Source organism: Porites lutea, chromosome 3, assembly GCF_958299795.1.
Source record: "Porites lutea chromosome 3, jaPorLute2.1, whole genome shotgun sequence".
Taxonomy (NCBI): domain Eukaryota; kingdom Metazoa; phylum Cnidaria; class Anthozoa; order Scleractinia; family Poritidae; genus Porites; species Porites lutea.
In genome coordinates this window covers 34,313,117-34,333,782 of record NC_133203.1, presented here as the reverse complement: position 1 = coordinate 34,333,782, position 20,666 = coordinate 34,313,117, and the positions used below count along the sequence as shown (strand labels likewise).

At 41.1% G+C, this 20,666-nt stretch overlaps 2 protein-coding genes across 2 annotated transcripts in view; one reads left to right on the top strand and one right to left on the bottom strand.

The window, feature by feature from the left end:
- The window catches only part of LOC140931018 (cobalamin trafficking protein CblD-like), a 182,854-nt gene that overhangs the window by 58,074 nt on the left and 104,114 nt on the right, over positions 1–20,666 (bottom strand). The gene's annotated exons all lie outside the window — the stretch shown is intronic.
- Positions 609–5,652, top strand: LOC140929962 (uncharacterized). The gene is made up of 3 exons (XM_073379640.1): positions 609–772; positions 3,027–3,318; positions 4,208–5,652. Exons 1-3 carry the CDS (start codon positions 609–611, stop codon positions 4,673–4,675), a joined length of 924 nt encoding a protein of 307 aa, XP_073235741.1. The 3' UTR covers positions 4,676–5,652.

Genomic DNA, 20,666 nt, shown 5'->3' with positions numbered 1-20,666 from the left:
ATGAATAAGTACTTGGCTAAGTAGTATAATGTTAGGGGCATCAGGGCTCTCGTAGTGGGCTTGGCCGGTTTCGCCTATATTTGCTAGCAACTTAACTTTTTACTTGAATGTTCGTTTCAAGTTAATTTTTTTGACCGATGTTAACAATTATTGTGAAGAACGGAGAATCAAGCTTTTTATGTTTACATTTAAAATATCAAGAAATTTAGCTAGCAACTCTTGAATGTTAGGTAGACACTTTTCCAACTTTTTTGGACTTTTGGTAAGTGTTGGCAAACTTTTCGACGGCCCAGGAAGCAACGGCTTTCCGACATTTTACGAATTGGTTGGTCAGTTTTATTGGTGCGGTTTGTAACTTCTACGTTGGATTTCGAAATAACATGTTCTCTAGAGGTAAAAAAATTTTAAACCTGGAACAAAGAGAAAGCCTTACTCGAACACTGCCGCTTTAAAAATCTGATTTACGCATAACAATATAACAATAGAAACATGCGATTAAACTGAAACATGTTAAAATTCACAAGTTCACTTTCTGAATGCACATACCGGTCTCGACAAGTGCCCTGCAGAGGCCATCCTCCTTCGACTTCCGACCGTTTTCCTTTAAAATGAGCCTTCGTCAACTTTTCGAGTTAGAGAGGGGTCCCATAGAGAATGTGATTAGATGGCTTCAAGGCAGAGCTCTTTTAGCCAATCCTCTCCATTGCGGACAGTGCAACGAAGACATGGAGCTTAGACCGAGAGGCGATGAACACATAGATGGCTTTCGTTGGTAAGTTTCTATCCCACTTTTTACTTAGCTTTATCGTGTACCAAACGCGACTCTGTCCCCTTGCTTTGTCTTTCCACAAGTTTTTATTTCGGAAAGAAGTGAGACCCTTCAAGTCGTTTTCAGTTTACTACGCCGTTATCTACGCTTGGATAAACTTGCGGAATGTAAGGTAAGAAGGACGGACGGGAAAACTAAGAAAGGGTGTAAAAGTTTGACTTTCCAACATTGCGACAGGCAGAATACCCGGGCACTTATCAGTTGCAACACGCGTTGAATAACAAAAGAAACTATTATGTTATAATTCCTCGTTCTGTAAAGCGTTCCGACAAGTGGTCGAGTATTCTAAAGTTGCTCCTCCGCTTTAAGGCAGTTACACCTCTGATTGATCAATTGCCACCAACATTTAATTTGACCAAAGGCAAAAGGCGCCAAAAGCAAGCCAGTGCGCAGGTTTATTTTTACGCATACACTTCTTGGAAATAATTAATATGGAATATATATCTAACCAATTTGTTTAAAAGCAACATAACGAAATTTGCAGTCATGATCATTTGCGTAAAAAGGCGTTAAAATTCAGGTTTCGAAAGCCGATAGGCTTCAAGAGCACACTAACGAAGGAAACGCAAAGGAGAAAAATAGAGAGCGAGGTGGAAGAAAAGAGAAGAATTGAAAACAACAATGTTTACACTCTCAGGTTTTATAAAGGCTACTTTGGACAAAAAAGTTGTTGCCCTAACGTAAAAAAAGGTTCATTTGGCAAAACTAATTTTGTATTTTACAACCCTAATTGCCTGAACTCCTTCCCTTTTTTTTTGTGAAATGATAGCGACTCAGCATATAATATTCCGAATGGATCTAGGCGACTCGAATCTGGTCTTGTCAGTGCTTATCAGTTAGTGCGACTCAGCAAATACAGGGTATCCCAAAAGTTAGTTCCTCTACTTTATAAGTCTGCAGTAGATTTGTGTACTTCCGTGCCAAAGGTGAGCGTGCGCGAGTATATTTTCCAGACACATAATTTTGTATTTTATAGTCCCGAATTGCTGGAACTCCTTCCTTACTTTTTTTTTATGAATAACGTTCAATAAACGTTGAGCTACGTGGGAGCATAAGCATGTACGCTTCTACTTACTGGCTTATCTGTTGTAGAAACTGCTAAAAATCTGGAAAAAACCGAATGTTGGTGGTAAAATGATCATGGAGAAATGAAGGTTTTGGAGGCAAGAAACGAAGCGGAAGATCAAAAGTCATGACCAAAGCAGCTAAAATAGTTTTCAGAGATACAAAATAGGAGACTCGACGAGGAAGCTCTCACATAATTAGCAAGCCAAGTCCAGTAAGGATCATGAAAATCTAATGTTTAACATTAGACCCTGAGATGGCCAAAAAAACCGATCTGCACAGTAATTTTCAAGTTTTTAAGTTTTTTTTTTCAATTTTCTCCTCTAGTGGGGCTAAATTCGAAGTTAAATTCGGAGTTAGAATAAAAAGGAGTTATCCTGTACCTAAAATTTTTACTCCATTTTTGGAGTTATAATAACTCCCTAAAAATTACGGTGTGCTTAGTCTGCCAAGTAACGCCCAGTTCGTCTCAAACTTGTAAAGAAGAACAAAGGCCTTGCTGTGGAGAGGGGCCGGGATGATTATCTTTTTTGGATGAATGCCCAAAAAATTTTTTTGTTCAGCTGTCTAAACTAACAAATATTGTTTGGGGATTGAACTGGCTCCTGCGCACCGGGTGATCTTCTGTGAGCCTACGCGCTCTACCCCACTCCACGCCGCAAATTCGGAGTTAAATTCGGAGTTAAAATAATAATGAACTGGCTCCTGCGCACCGGGTGATAAAAAAAAGTTCAAAATGGATCTTCTGTGAGCCCACACGCTTTACCCCACTCCATGTCGCACAGCTACAGAATGTGTTAAAAAACAAAAAGGGCATGCCAGTTACTAAAATTCTGAATAGATGAACTCGATAGAGAATTAACAGCTTCTAGAAATTTCATGTAAAAATAAAGTTTTGATCAAAAGTTATGCATGGTGCATGAAAGTAGAGGAACGAACTTTTGGGACACCCTGTACTATATTCAGACTATATGCTGACTCGATTTTACTGGTCATTGTTTTCGTCGAACCCGACTAACGCTCAACCTTATACATCTGCTGTGCATGGTTAGCAATATCCCCGTGCATGCGAGTGCACGCTTAGCCCCTTGCTATTCTTTAATCATGGTTATATTTCATTCTGAAACTGCAGGCATTGCCGGAGGTGCAAAAAGAGGCGAAGCCTCAGAAGCAACAGCTTCTTCGAGGAGTTTCCGCGAATTTCTTTGGCGAAGCTGCTTCTATGCATATATTTTTTCGTCGAGGACGACTCACAAAAGTCTGCATCCAGGAAGGTTGGACTGACAAAAAACAAAACATCCCAGATCTACCGAAGACTGGAGGACGTGTGTACTGTTGATCTGGAGTATAATCCAATAACGCCATTCGGAGGACCCGGGATAGTTGTGAAGTGCGACGAAAGCAAATTAAACCACAAGGCTAAAGTTAGTAACATTTTTTTTAAAAAAAGTAATTTCGAGGAAGAGTTATAGACGGCAAACCCTCTTTAGGCGTTCGAAAGGGACACTCCCTATTCACGAGTGTTCGTTTGTCGGGTATTCGAGTTCTTTTGGGTAATGCAATTATCATCTTCCTTTAACATCTCCATCATAACACCTTTTTCAACAAGACAGGGTTTTATAGAGCTACGCTCAAAATCCCAAAGTCCCTGCACCTTTTTTTTTTTCACCCACGACTTTTTCAGGTACGCACCTGCCTCGTACCTGAAAAGTACAGGTAGCTACGCCCTTATTGCTGTTGTTGTTGTTGCTGTTTTTATTGTTCCAAAAATTGAATTCCGTGATAACAGTTTAAAAAATTATCTCATCCTGTATGCAAGACGAAAAGAATAGGGGAGAGAATGAGTTCTCATTCATTTAGCAGGGTTGCGAAATGAACATTTTTTTTTGTCCTGGATCTCCCAGTTGTAGACCAGGATCAGTATCATAAGGCGATGAACAAGTAAAAAAATGAATAAAAAAATATATCATTCTTAGTGGTATTCGTTTTTTCGGTTCATCGCCTTGCCGAAAGGATCAGTTTGCCGTTTTTATGTGTTATACAACTTGATTGCCCTCCTCCCTCTCAAACTGGTGGCTTGACTGATCCCTCAAGACGCCGGTTCAGACTGATGAAACGCTTATGCTTGAGTTATCTAGTTTTACCAACTCTCGAGTTTTTATGCAACCGTGTAAACAGCCCAAATAAGGCATTTATTACACCGAGTCAGTTTTGGGGGGAGGATGATAATCGGGTACAAAAACTATATCAGTAAAACTGAGTAAAGGGGAGTATCGACCACCTACTCATATTATTTATTCCTTTTTTTCTCAGAACAACCGCGGAAGAAGAGCAGAGCGGGACGTTTGGGTCTTCGGTCTTGTGACAACTGAATACACTCCTTGTAGAGGGTATTTCAAAGTTGTCAAACGTAGAGATGCTGCAACTCTGCACCCTATAATAGAAAGGTGTATTCGTCCGGGCACTGAAATGCACACAGATGACTGGGGTGCGTACAGGAACCTGGACCGAAGGCTCAACAATGTTGCAACACATAGAGTTGTAAACCACTCGCGATATTTCGTCGATCCCCGCACCGGCGTTCACACGCAGGAAGCTGAATCGTGTTGGGCAACCCTAAAATTAAAGCAAGTCATGAAGAGAGGAATTAGAAGAAAGGACATGCAGTCCTATCTTGACGACAGGATGTGGCGGCAGTGGAGGGGTGGACCACGCCAACATATTATGAGGAACTTTTTGCATGTATTAGCGGGACAGTTTGATGACTTCACTGTGTTTTAAGTAATTGTTACTATGAACTCTCCCTAACGTCTTTTCAAAGACCTCACAACATTTTCACCTTTAAAAAAGGAAGGAAAAAAAATGTAAAAACGAGACTTTTCCCTCTCTCAACAATTCTTACAGTACCAAAAAAAATTATTATAATTTTGAAATATTCCTCCAGGCAAAGAGCTTGTTATTCACCAGTGCATGTGTAAAATGGCGTTCACGGCTACCCAAAGACGAAATAGCTTAAATTCTTTCTTAAACTAAACGGAAGAAAAGAAAGAAAGAATACGAAAAACATATTGCTCGATTGATGTTATCTATTTTTTGAGACGTATGTGCTTGAAAAAACCATGTATTTATTTTGACCATGAAACTGTTGTGTCATATAGGCCGGCCCCGTTTAGAAGGCAAAGTTTAGGAAAAAAAAATCTTTGAGGAGGTAGCCTTGTAAAGAACGGTAAAATATTTTGAATGTACAAAAAGAATTGTTGACTTCGGCTTTCGTATGATTTGAAGAATTATACAGATCGCGGAGGATGAAATTATTTACCAGGGTCTAGAGGCCGAGGTGGATCGGGATAACATTCTCCTAGTGTATAATTCTTCACATACTAATTTCTGTAGATGGGGCTCTGTTTTTTTTTTTGCGGGGAAGCACTAGTTTTTCTTTTAAGTTTTTTTGCAGGGGGGAGGCCAAAAGAAACTTTCTGCTAATGTAAATAAAGAGATGTAAAGAGATAATCCGTTTTCTAAAGATTATATCATAATCCGATGGTATTTGTGCTTAAGCTAGATGGTGTTTATCAGTTTGAAAAATTTAAGACTTCGGTAAACAAAAGTTATTGATATTTTAGCTTACTAGAAATGTTTTTAATTATCGTGACTTATAATTAATGTTGTTCTAATCTTCATCAGGGGTTTTTGGTGTTAAAGTAGCGTGTTCACGTATTTTACTTTACGGGAGTGCATCAGAACACGTCCAGTGCTTATCGTCTCAATTCCTGTGAAATAAGAAAGAAGTTGAAACATGCGAAAGTTGAAATGATGTCATGCAACCTCTCAGCAAGCAACCTCTCAAACGCGGGACGAGGTAAATAAAATCAATAAAGGGTAGGAAAAAGAGAGTTGTTGAGACTACCGGTACACGTCTTTTCCAAAATGGCGGTGGAGCTTGGGGAGGGTAACCTTTGGGGAGAGTCGAGCGATCCCTGGGGACGAGAAGCGACGAGATAATAACATTTCCGTTTCTTTTTCCTTTGAAACATACACCTTTTCCGTGCTTCTAAGATGTTCTCTACCTACCCTCTCCCCCCCGCCCCCATTTTGACTGTCAAAACGATCGAGTCCGATTTACCGAGAAATCGGACTCGATTAAGTTACCCTCTGATCGGATAAGAAATCGGGCCCGATTTAAAACAAGTCGGACCCGATTAATTTAAATCGAGTCCGATGACTTTATCGGGCCCGATTTAACAACAATTCGAGCCCGATTAGTTTTGGAATTCCGATCTGAAACATATCGGACCCGATTTGTTATCGTGCTCGATTAAACGAAATCGGGTCCGAGTTGATATTCGGGTCCGACTGCAAAAAGTCGAACTCGATTACCCAGAAACCGGTAAACATCCAGAAATTTTGTAAAGTTTGTCATGGCTGCCAGGTCACTTCTGGATTTAACCCTCCTGAGCCGATGTCCCGCGTTCTTCCTCCGAGTGCTCCTTGGCAGGATTGTGGAGCAGACCTGCTGGGACCCCTACCCACAGGAGAGAGTATTTTGGTGGTGATCGATTACTACAGTCGTTTCTTAGAAGTTGCTATTCTGAAGTCTACTACAAGTGCCAAGGTCATCGAAGCACTTGCACCCATGTTTGCCAGATTCGGTTTTCCGTTCTCTTTAAGGACAGATAATGGGCCCCAGTTCGTATCCGAAGAATTTGAAACATATTTACGCGCAAATGGTATTGAGCACAGGAAAACGACGCCGTTGTGGCCTCAAGCTAATGGAGAGGTGGAACGCCAAAATCGCTCGTTACTTAAATGTCTACAGATTGCACATTTAGAAGGAAAGAACTGGAGAACTGAATTGCTTGTATGGTTGATGGCGTACAGATCCACTCCGCAAACGTCGACGGGGACTACCCCCTGTTACATGATGTTTGGCCACGAGGTTAGGTCCAAATTGCCAGAGTTAAGGAGAGAGACGGTCGGGGTGCCAGGCGAAGAAGTGCGAGAGCGGGATTGGTCAAGTAAATTAAAGGGCAAAGCTTATGCAGATCTCAAGAGAGGTGCCACGCCCAAGAGCATACGTGTTGGTGACACAGTACTTTTGAAAGCCGAAAAAACGAACAAGCTGTCTACCAACTTCAACCCTGATCCTTTTAAGGTGGTTCAGAGGACAGGAACAGAGGTAACGCTTAGGAACGAAGCTGGTGTGCAACTGAAAAGGAACACTGCATTCGTAAAGAAGTACAACGATGGTGTATCCAATGGCAACGGAGACCAAGTGGTACAAGCAAGTTCTACAGTACAGACAGATGAGCCAGGGCCAAGCAGAGTTCCGGAGACGACAGAGGTATCAGGGCCAAGCGGAATTCCAGGGACTACAGGAGTATCTGAAAATTCCCAAGTACAAGCTGGGCATTCTACCGAAAAGGAAGATAACGCAGCGGAAAGGCCTGTGCGGAGGTCGACCCGAACTATAAGACAGCCTGCGCGCTATAAAGACTTTGTCCTGGATGTTTAGGACTTCTTTTCCTGTTTTGTCTAGTTTAATTCAAAGACTTTGTTTTGCTGAACATTTAGGGTTTTGCAGCCTTTTAAAACTGCCTTCCTGCTAAATTTGATCAAAGAAGGGAATGTAGTGTATACGATGCTAATGCAAGCGCGTAGAAGCGAGAGAATGAATGTGATGTGATACACACGGGAATTACGTAATTTGCATGTACTATAGATAGCGTGTGTTGTAATTTATTCGGGTCGGTTAGCGTTCTGAGTTCGGAGTGTAACGGTCGTGAATAAAGTGTGTTTTAACCTAACCGCGGTACTACACTAATTTTTCCAAATTAATGCAGACAACACATATATCCACGACTAGTACATTTCAGTGTGAGTATTGTTAATGTTTTACATTTAAAAGATGCGATAAATTCAAAATAAATGTATTAGTCATGGAGGTATGTATAGTGCGCACACTAACATATGAATCTCTACGGTAAGTATTAGCATAGTTAATTGAGTGGAATGGTTATGAAACCCGTCAGACTCCTTTGTTATATGTTTTTGTGGACCTAAAAGTGCACAACGTTCATAAGAATTCCTATCATTTTGAGTGTATTGACCAATAAAAACGTTGCATTAATTTATTCCGTAACAATTTGCCAACAGAAAACAAAGGATTGTGCACTTTCAGGGTGCTTCCAACATAAACTGCAGCACTGTTGTTTTTATCATTGATGTTTGCCGCTTTTCATAACCAGTCTCCTCTAATAACTATGGTTAGATTAAGAAACAGTCTCTTTACACACCCGGAGCTCTCCTCAGTCTCTCACTCTCTTTTCACCCTTGACCAGGATTTTTACGTATGAGCAACACAAAATTACAGGCTGTTAAGCATCTAGGCATGTGTTCTTTATTACGAATGTATTTAGGTACAAGAATATTAAGTAGTTTCTTTTTTAATAACTTTGGTCATTCCAAATCAACGAACCATTCGCGCTTTTGCTATAGTTTACTCGAAATTTTAATCATGAAGTTAATGCTTCTGTTTACGTGTCGACGTAGTGGTCGGTTATAAGAACCAAAAAACAAACGAAACGGTCCAGCTAGTGATTCACAAGAGTGCTCCGCTTACGGGAACTGTTGCTTAAGAGAGCTTAACATTACAGCGCTTTTAAAAGCCAGTTCAAACGTTGTTTCACTGAATGCTGCCTGTAATTAGAGGTGGTCGCTTATGAGGGTGTCGGAAGGAGAACTCCGGATGTATTTTTAGGACGCTGAAGATGGGAAATAGCTAAATTATCGGAATAAATTAGAATGCTTTTAATTATTAAAGTCATTTTTCAAGCCACCTTGCAACAACGCCAGCGTCGGCGGCAAAGTTCCTGAACTATTCATCCCTAACCTACCACTAAAAGCTTTCATACTCTCTTCGCTCTCTTTTTAAACAGTGTTTTTGAATTTTTGCGTTTCCTAAATGAAAACTAAAATTAAATCGTTTAGTTGCACAAATACTCCGGTTTAAACGCCGTTTAGTCGACTTTCTTTCCATCGAGTACTGAACACTCTACTTCTTTTATAGTGTTCAGTACTCGATGGAAAGAAAGTCGACTAAACGGCGTTTAAACCGGCCGTAGGACACAGAGTGGCTATGATTTAAAGGTAAGGGAGCTTTTTGAATCAATATTTCGTGTGATCATGATTTTTTTTCTTAGCGTTGTAGATTCGAATGCATGTGATAAAATTCTAACAATAATGGCCCGAATCACATGTAATTATGCAAGAAATCTCAACCTTCGTTATCTTAAAGGCTACTAGTGCAGATAGACAAACAAGAAGACTTCATATCTTTAAGATTTTTGCCTTTATTTGGCATCAGATAATACACTAATAATTCTAGTATATTCCGACCAAATGACCTCTGAAGCCCGAACCCAAACATAGTGCGCTTGGAAGCCTGTGGGTTTACTTATACACAAAGCGTACAGAACATATCATTTTTACCGAATTACTTACAAAGATAACCTACCTTGGATCCAAAGACTCATCAAAGAACAAAGTAAAAGGAATTTACGGAAACAAAGTTTGAGATCTTTTGGTACGTGGTCATTCTCCATGTCTTTAGACTGTTTTTCTATTTGCGTGCGAAGTGCTTTGGTACCAGCTGGTGCCAGTAGAACTTCCTCAATATTTTAATTGAGGAGAGGGGAGTAGTATCTAAAACGTGCAAGTAAAGCAGTAAGTGACATGAATTACAGATAAAATACTCGATATAATACTAAATGACATGCACTACTTGCCTTCTACTTCTATTAGTAGCTGAAGCTGTATTTTTTACCGAAATTTATATGCAAGGAAAAAGAGCTGAACTTATTATTCAGAATTTGCACCTATCGCAATATTCAAATGAAAATAAATGTGGACTTGCGTGTCACTATCTTATGCATTATCAGCTGGCTCCATGACTTTTGTTTAAAAACCTCCCACACTCATTTGGCAGTTGTCAAAATTGGTTCTTCATTTACCCAGGCTGGAACGGACAGCTGTGTAAGAGTGAGTGTCTGTAAACATCGAGCAACTGGTGGCCACGGTCAAAAATTAAATTTCGCTCATATCTTGTCCATAGATAGGTATTAGTAAGAAACTAAACGTGGTGTAGTTTGTTTTTCAAAAGGCCGCTTGGATTTGGCGAAAATCGACAAAATTAATTTTCGTGGTCGGCGACTTGAAAACAACCAAAATTCGAGGCAAAATGAGGAGGTCTCAAAACTTCGCTCGCGCGCAAAAAGGAAGAAAGCGTGGTAAAATATTCCCCGATAAATCAATTTATAATTAACAATTATTCTTTGAAATCGAGGTGAATAGTGGCAAATTATTTTGTGGCGAGGTAAATATTCCTAAAGCCACTATTCACCGAGATTGAAAAGAATAATTGTTTTATTATATACACACGAAGTGATCTCAACAAAATCAAAGAGGAAACCATTAAAAAGTACGATTTGATTGACAGATCGGGTCAGCTAGACACGCGATAGTTTAAAAATAGATCTTTGTAGAATTTTCAAACATGGCAATTTACAAGCTTATCACTTCGCAAACAACAGCGTACTGACTTAAATGGAACCGCTAAAAGTTTTAATTGTTTCCATACCTGAGAAGAAAAGAAGAGCTTTGTTGTTTTCTGTTGACACGCCAAGTTTTAATAGCCGAAAAGTTTGTTGAGTCGTTCTTCGCATGAAGGGCTGACAAAAATGGCGATTCGGTTCCTCGAGGTAAGACGTCGTCTTCATGTAGCATTCTTTCTCGTGTTTACTTGAAATGTAGAATTTCTGCAAACATTTGCTTTCAAATTTGTTTGTCATAAATAAACTTCGTTTTTGGACCAAATTTTTCTGGTTGGGAAACGCTGAGTTTACGAAACGGCCTCTTCTAGGCGAATAAACGGGAGTTATAAACAATCCATGGTCTTCAAAACTCAACAACAGTAAATGGAAAAACGCCGTTTTGAATCCTTCGAAGTCTTTTCTTGCCTGAAAAAAGTCAACCCTAGGATTTTGTCGACTTTTAAAAGATCTTTCTTTAAGAAAATGGGAAAAAAAAACGAGCTCACACATTATCCGCTCGCTAGGAGGTGAATATTGTTGAATAGTCCGAGATAGCGAACCAATCAGATTGCTTAAATCACCAAGATCACTGAGTGTGTATTAGCCCTGGTATGGCGGTTAATTCTTGTCTTAACGATTATGCGGAAGGTAAACAATTTTATTTTAGTTTTGGTTCTTTTCCGACTGAACGAAATTTAAATTTAGGCTTAAGGTCGCGATTTAATTTTTAGGCATGTGCTACACCTTGGTTTTTCCTGTTTTCAAAGTTATTTGTTCAATTATACAACAACTGAAAGGCTGCATTTTAATCTGGCTACCAACAGTGCTTGATTTAAAACTGTACGGATGGTCAGTTTTTCGGACACCTGCGTGATAAAAGTATTGACTAAGGGATTTGGAAAACATCAAAATCATACGAGTCACGTCTCGCGTCAGTGAATTTCAAAATGGCGAGCAAGCTGTTCATCGAAGAGACAGATAAAAATTTCGATTTTATCACGGAAATACTGTTCCGATCTCTTGGATTTGGAGATTTTAAGGTTTCTATTGTCATAGAAAACTAAACTAAGTACTTTTTTGGAATGAAATGTCCAGTGGAATAATGAATTTTAAAAATTCCTTTCTATCGTCGAGCAAATTTTACGGGCAATCATACTGACCGGTCACACTTTTAAGGGCCAGTGCACAGCAAGATTGAGGAGTTTACACACAGCAATAGGAGGTTCATCAAAGGATGTATTATACGTTACATTGTGCGTATTTCAGCTCTTCAGAGCTGGTGGAACCCAATATAATTCTTCTCAAACTCGCTTAGCTGCAGCGTTGAAAGAGACAGCTATTTGTAAGAGACTGTGAGCATTGAATCTTGTTGCTTTACCGCATTTTAATACTGCATTGGGCATACACCTGAAATTCTGTAATTAAATCCCGAAAACCAATAAAAGGTTCTGATTATCTTTTGGGGGCAAACCCAGTGGAGATTTTAGGGTAATAATATTGATGATTAAGACGAAGTACAAAAGACGAGTTTAACTTTCGCCAGTGGGTCACTGGTAAGCGCGTATTTCAAAGCTATTTCGCATTATTTCGGGTTCAACGGGCTGACTAGATGTTGAAAATCGATCGAACTAGCTTTACTGAATTTGGTGGAGAATTAGGAGATCAACAGAGGCCCACACTCGAAATGAATGATATGAAGTTAGGCCCATTTTATTAGCAAAAGAATAGATGAAATACAAACATGCGTGATCTGTGACTGGAACATCCTATTCTGGAGACTAGACCTTGCCTAGTTTAAAGAAAAAAAAGATTTAAGTTTTGATGACCTCGCCGGTCCCGTGAAATAGATGGCGATCCCGCAACACAACCCGCGAAACAAATTAACAAAATTATACAATCACGGACACAACATATCAAAACGGTTTACACAAGCAGATTATAGCAACACCAAAGCGCACACACATTCGATCAAATAAGTGATATATAGCGATATTTGCTAGCTTGTTAGCTTTCCCTCGACCTCGCTCGTCCAAATAACTGTCGTGTCCCTTGCTAATTTGAAACTTAGGCGGAAAACAATAGAGTTACCCCCCCCCCCCCCCCCCTCCCTGGATCGAAATTACAAGGGCTCCAAAATTATTTTTCCGAGAATTTTGACATTATTTCTGATGCCTTCTCTATCACGATTTCTGATCCGAAAATTTTAATTCCCTTTATCTGGAGAAAACCTGTCCCGTGTAGGATGTTCACCCTCCCAGCCGAGAGAAAAATAACATCGACCCCAACCAGCCTTCGCGCATGCTTTAATTATAATTGTCTCGCCTTGGCTATGCGAGCCCTTTACCGATACGGATCGGATTTGATCCGGTCGGTCGGACCGAAATGTCCCCTTCCATTTGACAAAATTATTCTCCCCAGGACCTGTGACAATATTGGTTAACATTGGTTAACATTGAGATATTATAAGTCGTGACGTATTAGCCTCGCTTTCATGGATTAAAAGAGTTGTTGTTGAACCGCCATCTTGAAGTTGCTCAATTCACTTCGTCTTCTTGTCCGGCTTAATACACCGGTAATAATTGGTACATGGTGGCAGCGGTAAACAATGCCTACTGATTCTGACAGTCAAGCTTCTGGACCGCAAGCTTCAGCTCCTGCTTTTCGTCGGCCACAAGTTTCTCCTCCGCAACCTCTAGAGATCGAAGGCGATCGGGCCGACAACTGGAAAATCTGGAAACAACGATGGGAAAATTACTGTATCATCACGGGCTTAAACAACCAGCCAGAAGACTACAAGTGCGCCATTTTACTGCATAGCATTGGAATAGAAGCCATGCGAATTTTCAACGGCATGAAATTCTCCGAAGGCGAGGACCGTAACAAGATGGCAGATATTCTAGTCAAGTACGATCAGCATTTTCTCGGTCAAACTCAGGAATTCTTTGAACGTTTTCCGTTCAACCGTAGAGATCAAGCTTCTGGTGAGTCAATTGATGAGTATCTTTCAGTTCTGCGAAACATGGCTAAAACTTGTGGTTTCTGTGACTGCATGCGAGATTTGTTGATTATGGACCGCCTGCTCTTAGGCATCTCGGATGACAAAACACGCGAAGAGCTACTCTCTACTCATGATTTGACTCTGAATAAAGCTATTGACATCTGTCGAGGAATGGAAGCTGCTTCTCTTCACATGAAGGCCCTGAAGAATGAAGAAATTAATAAGATCAAGGATATATCGAAGAAGACAAAGAAGTCAGGCCTAGATAAACACCAGCATAAAACCAAGAAACCTCCCCAAAGTGATGATCAGAAACCTGCAAAGAAGAAGTGTCTATACTGTCTTCAAATTCATGTGATGAAAAAAGAATTGTGCCCTGCCTGGGGAAAAACCTGTGCAGCCTGTGGTGAAAGAAATCACTTCAAAGCCTCAAAGAAGTGTAAACACCAAGGTGTCAACTCTCTTGCTGATGGTTACTCCTCTGATTCATCTGAAAGCAGCACTGGAACAATTAGCACTGTAACAGCTTTTGAAGATCAAGTTGTCAATTCAGTAAACCCTGGCAACCAGCTTATTTTCTGCGAAATGGAAATCAACAAAAGGCCTGTCAGAATGCAAATTGACTGTGGGGCTACAGTTTGTATTCTTCCAAAGCACTACCTGGGGGATCAGCACGCTATTCGTCCTGAGAGGGTTCATCTTCAGATGTGGAACAAAACGTCTTTACCTGCCCTTGGCAAGTGTGAGGTCAAAGTCAAGAACCCCACCACTAAGAAGAAGTACAAGGTGGACTTTGTCATTGTTGACAACCACTTCACACCTCTCCTCAGCTGTATTGCTGCACAGAAAATGAATCTCATGAGTGTCCATTATGACAAGTTTAAAGCAGTTAATGTTGTCACCCATGGTAGCCAATACTTCAAACAGTTTCCTGATGCCTTTAAAGACACCCCTGGTACCCTACCTGGGAAGAAAGTTCACTTAACAACCATTGAAGGTTCCACTCCTGTCGTCCGTTGTGCCCGCACTCTGCCTGAGTCTAGAAAACAAGTTGTCAGAGATGAACTTCAGCGTTTAGTGGATGCAGGAATCATTGTGCCTGTGGATGAACCTACTGACTGGGTCAGTCAAATGTCTGTTGCTGAAAAGAAAGCTGGAATTCGTATCTGCATTGACCCAAGACCTCTTAATGAAGCACTGAAACGTGAACACTACAAGCTTCCCACTCTAGAAGATGTTCTTCCAGACCTTACCAAGGCGAAAGTATTCTCTGTTTGTGATCTCAAGTCTGGGTACCTTCACTGTGAGCTCGATCATGCATCAAGTTTGTTGACCACGTTTGCCACGCCTTTCGGACGCTATCGGTGGCTTCGTCTCCCATTTGGTTTGAAAGTCAGCAGTGAAATCTTCCAAAAACGACTACATCATGCTCTTGAAGGCCTTGAGGGAGTCCGCTGTATCGCTGACGATGTGATTATTTGGGGTCGAACAGATGAAGAACACGATGCACGTGTCTGTACCTTCCTCAAGTGCTGTGTCGATAAGGGTATCACCTTGAGCAAAGAGAAGTGTCGTTTTGGTCTCAACGAGATCCCGTTCATGGGCCACGTGTTGACCAGTGATGGCCTCAAGCCAGACCCCTCCAAAGTTGAAGCAGTCCAAAACATGGCACCTCCTCAAGACAAAGCAGCAGTGGAAAGACTAAGAGGAACTGTGAATTACCTGTCTAAATTTGTTCCAAACCTGTCTGATGTGATGCGTCCAATCTATGACCTAGCCCGCCCCACCTCTGAGTGGACGTGGGATGCTGTGCACGAGAAAGCTTTTACAGAGATGAAGCGCTTGCTGACACAAGCACCTGTACTAGCCTACTTTGATCCAAGTAAAAGCCTAACGATCCAATGTGATGCTAGTGGACAGGGGCTGGGAGCCGCCCTCCTTCAAGACGGCCAGCCACTAGCATACGCCAGCCGGGCTTTGAGTGAAGCAGAAGCCAGATATGCCACCATAGAGAAGGAGATGCTCGCGATTGTGTTTTCCCTAGAAAAATGGCACCAGTACACGTTTGGTCGTCCTGTGACTGTGTATTCAGATCATAAACCACTTGCAAGCATCGTGAAGAAGCCCCTGGACAGAGCTCCTAAGCGCTTACAGGGAATGTTAATGCGCGCCCTGGCATATGACATCGAAGTTAGATACCTAAATGGTAAAGAAATGTACCTAGCCGACACGCTCAGCAGAGCTCACCTGCCGAGAACCTCTGATTGTGGACAAGAAGAGTTCGAGACCATAAATGCCCTCTCCTATCTGATCATGCCTGAAGAGAAGATTCATGAGATCCGCCAGCACACCAGTGACGATACCTCTCTTCAACAGCTGAAATGCATAATACAAGAAGGTTGGCCAGCAGACGAGAAATCACTACCACCCCTCGTTACCCCCTACTTCAGTGTCAGGGATGAACTTGCAGTTACAGACGGCTTGATATTCCGCGGCCAGCGACTTGTGATACCTAAAGGAATGCGAGCAGCAGTCAAGAAAGACATCCATAGCGGACACCAAGGAATTGAAGCCTGCCTGCGCCGCGCAAGGGAACATGTCTATTGGCCAGGAATGAACAAGGAATTAAAAGCGTGGATTCGCACCTGTGAGACATGCAGAGAGAATGAACTGACACCTTGCAAAGAGACGCTTATGTCTCATGAAGTCCCTGAAGGAGCATGGGAGAAAATTGGAGCAGACCTCTTCACTTATCATGACAAAGAGTACCTCGTCACCGTCTGCTACAAGTCTAACTTCTGGGAGTTGGATCCACTCACCAACACCAAGTCATCAACTGTGATCAAAAAGTTGAAGTCACACCTGGCGCGGTATGGTATCCCCAGGCAACTGGTCACAGATAATGGTCCCCAGTTTACATCCAGCGAATTCAAGTCTTTTACAAAGAAATGGGGCATTGAACACACTACCACATCACCGTACCACAGCAAAGCAAACGGAAAGGTTGAATCGGCTGTGAAAACTGCGAAAAGAATGTTACGCAAGACATCAAAGTCAGGAGAAGACCAGTACCTGGCTCTACTCAATATCCGGAACACACCAACTCAAGGTGTTGCTAGTAGCCCAGCACAGCGTCTTCTGGGAAGAAGGACAAGAAGTCTGCTACCATCCACAAGATCACTCCTGGAACCCAGAAACCCACCAAATCTCTATGAGATGGAACAACTCCAGTTAAACCAAAAGAGGCAGCAGTGTTATTACAACCGGTTAGCCCATGATCTTCCAGCCCTGAATGTTGGCGACACTGTCAGAATGAAGCCATTTGTGCTCGGCAAACATGATTGGGACAAGGGTAAAGTGACAAAGCGATTAGATGAGAGGTCCTACGAAATCCAGTCACACGGGTCCACCTATAGACGCAATAGGCAGCACCTGGTCAAGAGCCCTCCTGTACCAGTACCAGATACACTACCTGCACCAGATCCACGACCTGGACCCCAACAGAGTCCAGATACCGGATTGCTAAACACACAAGCTGCGAACAGCCAGAAGGGCCACCTGAAAGCAAAGTCCACCAAGCAATCATCACCTGTGCGTACTCGCTCAGGACGTGTCATCAAAGAGCCCGTTAGATTCCAAGACTATGTTAAGACTTAATCGTTATCATTTTATTTTTCTTCCGTAACATCGATTTCCAGCAACTGAGACTTTAGAACAGTAGTTCAGAAAATAACACACTGCACTTTCAGTATATTCTTTGTTTAATAAGCTTAGTTTTGCCATTATCAAAAAAAAAAGGGGAGGATGTGACAATATTGGTTAACATTGGTTAACATTGAGATATTGTAAGTCGTGACGTATTAGCCTCGCTTTCATGGATTAAAAGAGTTGTTGTTGAACCGCCATCTTGAAGTTGCTCAATTCACTTCGTCTTCTTGTCCGGCTTAATACACCGGTAATAATTGGTACAGGACCGATCATCTGTATCCTGCTTACAAGCTCGATAACCAAACTCCCGATCGCTTTGGTTTGGTCTGTGCAACTTGAATGTACCGTTCCGCTTGGCACGTGAATTTTCCGAAATTTCAAACAGGAATTTTTGTTTCATGGAAAGCGCGCAAAGTGTTTACGGAGAAAAGTTGGCCCGGCTAGGAGGCTGACCCTACCATTACAAAAGGGTGACTGGACAAGGTGGGTCACCCTTCTAGCCAAGTCAACTTTTTGAAATTTGAACAGTTTGCCATGTTTTTTTTTTTTAAGGAAATGTGTGAAACGTTGCCTCTTCCAGGGAAGCTGAGGTTCAGCGGCTGGTGACCCTTCTGCTCGAGACAAATTTTCTTCATATAAGCGGGGCCTAAATTTTAGTTCTTTACATTAATTTCCATAGTCCAGCTGACGCACAATTTTTTTGTTTTGTTTTTTGTTCTACAACGTGATAAACTGAAATTAAAAACTACATTTGCACCCCGTTGATGCGACCAGCGTTGGGCTATAAAATCCTGGTCGTAATAGCGAGGTGGTCGCATTAAAGAGGTCTTCAAAATAATAAAATGACGCGGAGATTTTCACGTCTGGGTCGAAAGTCTATGGGAGGTGAGACAAGAGGTTGTCGTATAAACGGGGTGGTCGCAAGGCATGGAAGCATAATTTAAGAAAAAAAGAACGGAAAAAACACAATTTGGATTGTTGGTAGCAAAATATGCTACTTTTGGCAAGACCATTAAAAGAAGGCATCGCTCAAATGGTTGGATTGGGAAGCCTGTGAATCCTGTCACGCAACACTTTTGACCAGACTTTTATGACCAAAATTAAAGGTGTATCGGCAGCCCGAAGGTTTCACTATCAAAATCGCAGCTTGTGTGAGACCTAGAATTTTTAAATGACAAGGGATGTAAAAGTTTGACCGCGGAAAAGAAAGGCCAGCAATAGCAAGAAATATTCTGTATGAGAATATTTTCACGCACCACGTTTCCTCGAGTTTTTGGGTCATCGGTTGATTAGCTTGAGACACGGGAACGCATCTAAGGAGGGTGACTTTAAAATGTACAGCAACCTTTTGCTTTCCTACAAAATCAGAGTACTATACCTTTTTACATAGGTAAACTGAACGCTGTTTAGGTCTTTCCTATAACAATATCTTTCCTATAGTCTTTCTTTTGTTAATCTAGAAAAACTCTATATTTAGAGGAGACAGTTGTGCAAGTGTATTGTTCTGTTTTGTTAGGGTCGTTTTCGTTCGAGGCAGAGAAGTCAGAGTTGGAAAGTTCTGCCTCTGAACTACTATGTTTCGATGTTTGTCACCATTTTGGAAAATGTGGATTCATTTGTGAACCATTGACCGAGGGTCTCAATGGGCCGGGGTTAACCAATAGGCGTAAAACGGTCAAAACTTTAGTCGATATCCGTAAAAATTGAAAACTTTTAACCGTTAGTCGTAACAAGGGTAAAAAGAGTTAACCATAAAAAAGCATTTGTTTCCTAGCTAGATTTGTTAATTTTAAGGAGGGTGCTAAACTCACCTATGACCGGTTGCGTTTCTTTTTTTTGCCGTTACTTTGACTCCGTACTCTAGCGTGGCTGCTTTTGCTTTTTCACGATCTTTTTCAAATGAACTGTTATATCTGTTATATATAAGGAATGATCCCTTTCATCCCTTTGTTACGAACGTAAATGCGCTCTTTCCATGAATAATCTTTTAGCTTCTAGAAATTGTGATTTTAAGTAAATACGCAAACTGATAAGATTAACCATCTTCTATTTAACTAACTTTTATTACGATGCAAGATGGACTGAGGATGTTTTGATATATTAACAGTTCTCTCTTTTGGAATCAGCTGAATCAGCTTTAATGCTCAGCAGACATCTTGTCCCCAACTTTGACATTGGTTTAATTAATTTCTAACTTAAGTGTTAACTGAACTGACGTTAATGAGTAAAACCTGTACACAGATAAGTTAAAAGAGATAGACTATAAAAACAGCAAAAGTCTGTGATTAGTCGGATGAAGAAGAACACGAACAGTGCAGAGAACTAAAGTATAAAAAGCAGACAAGGAACTGAGAGAGAAGATAAAAGTGAAGAAAAAGAGAAGAAAAGTGCAGGGACAGAGAAACTGTGAGGCAATAAGAAAGTCAGGTAAGGAAACTGTAAGCCTATTACTTAAAAATAAATCCTATTGTCCTTCTGAGAACAACTCCATCACCGCGTGTCAAGCAAAACCTCTATAGCTTATCATTTGTGGAAAGCTCGTTACAGTGGTGCAGAACAGTTCGGTACGATCTGGGTATCTCTCGCCTCGTCGCCTCAGCTCCTTATTTATCAATACTACGGAAGAGTTTTTGTACGAACGCGCTCCTCTTTGCTCGACCGAGTAATCCAGCTTCCGCAAGACTTCTATACCGTCTCTCCAGTTGCTGAAATCGCATTAATTTGGTTCAGTGGTCCTTTTTGTTTGTTCTCCATTCTCCCTCACAAAAATCACAAGTTGTGACTTTTTTTTTCTACGTGAACTACAGACTGGTGAATAGCACGAAAAAGGACAGGACCACGTGCCCATTGTTACAGAGGGACATGCCACCTTCCACATTGAAGTAAACAAGGACTATGATGATGGTAAACTTTTAAACGAATGACATTTAATCCCTGCTATATTTATGCGTTGTTTAACAAGCTATATAGTCTTAATAGTATGCTTATTTTAAGGCCAATCTTTTAATCAACTAACTTTACAAAGTTATGGCCTGCGAACGGCAGACGTTTCTCCTCGCTCATCGCCGCTGAGGGACTTTTCGCGAGGAGGAAACACGTAATTTAATCTTAGGTTATAACGCACACTTATTAGTTTATTATTTCAATATGTCTTTTAAAGACACGTTGTCTTCGTTAGATCAGCTCATAAGTCGAAAAAATGTTTTCTTTTATAATACACTGAAAAATTACCAAGACCAATTGGAACCATTTTCAGGACATGAATCGCAAGGTATTTATTGCTGGCTTGAGAAGTTTGAGAATCAATTTAAGTCCTGCGGTCGCAAACTAGATCCGGCATATTTGGCCGCCACTTTAGCTTGTAATTTAACCGGCCTCGCGGAGACCTTCTATTTTTCTCTCAAACAGGAGATAAGAAATGATTTTGACCTCTTATCTACCGCGTTAAAAAGTCGATTTTTCAGACGATTTGAAATGA

Excerpts from the sequence above, each read along its gene's own strand:
- LOC140929962 (XM_073379640.1), top strand. The coding sequence starts at position 609 with ATGAGCCTTCGTCAACTTTTCGAGTTAGAGAGGGGTCCCATAGAGAAT. Across the intron at positions 773-3,026 it reads CACATAGATGGCTTTCGTTG|GCATTGCCGGAGGTGCAAAA; the intron begins GTAAGTTTCTAT and ends CTGAAACTGCAG. Across the intron at positions 3,319-4,207 it reads AATTAAACCACAAGGCTAAA|AACAACCGCGGAAGAAGAGC; the intron begins GTTAGTAACATT and ends TTTTTTTCTCAG.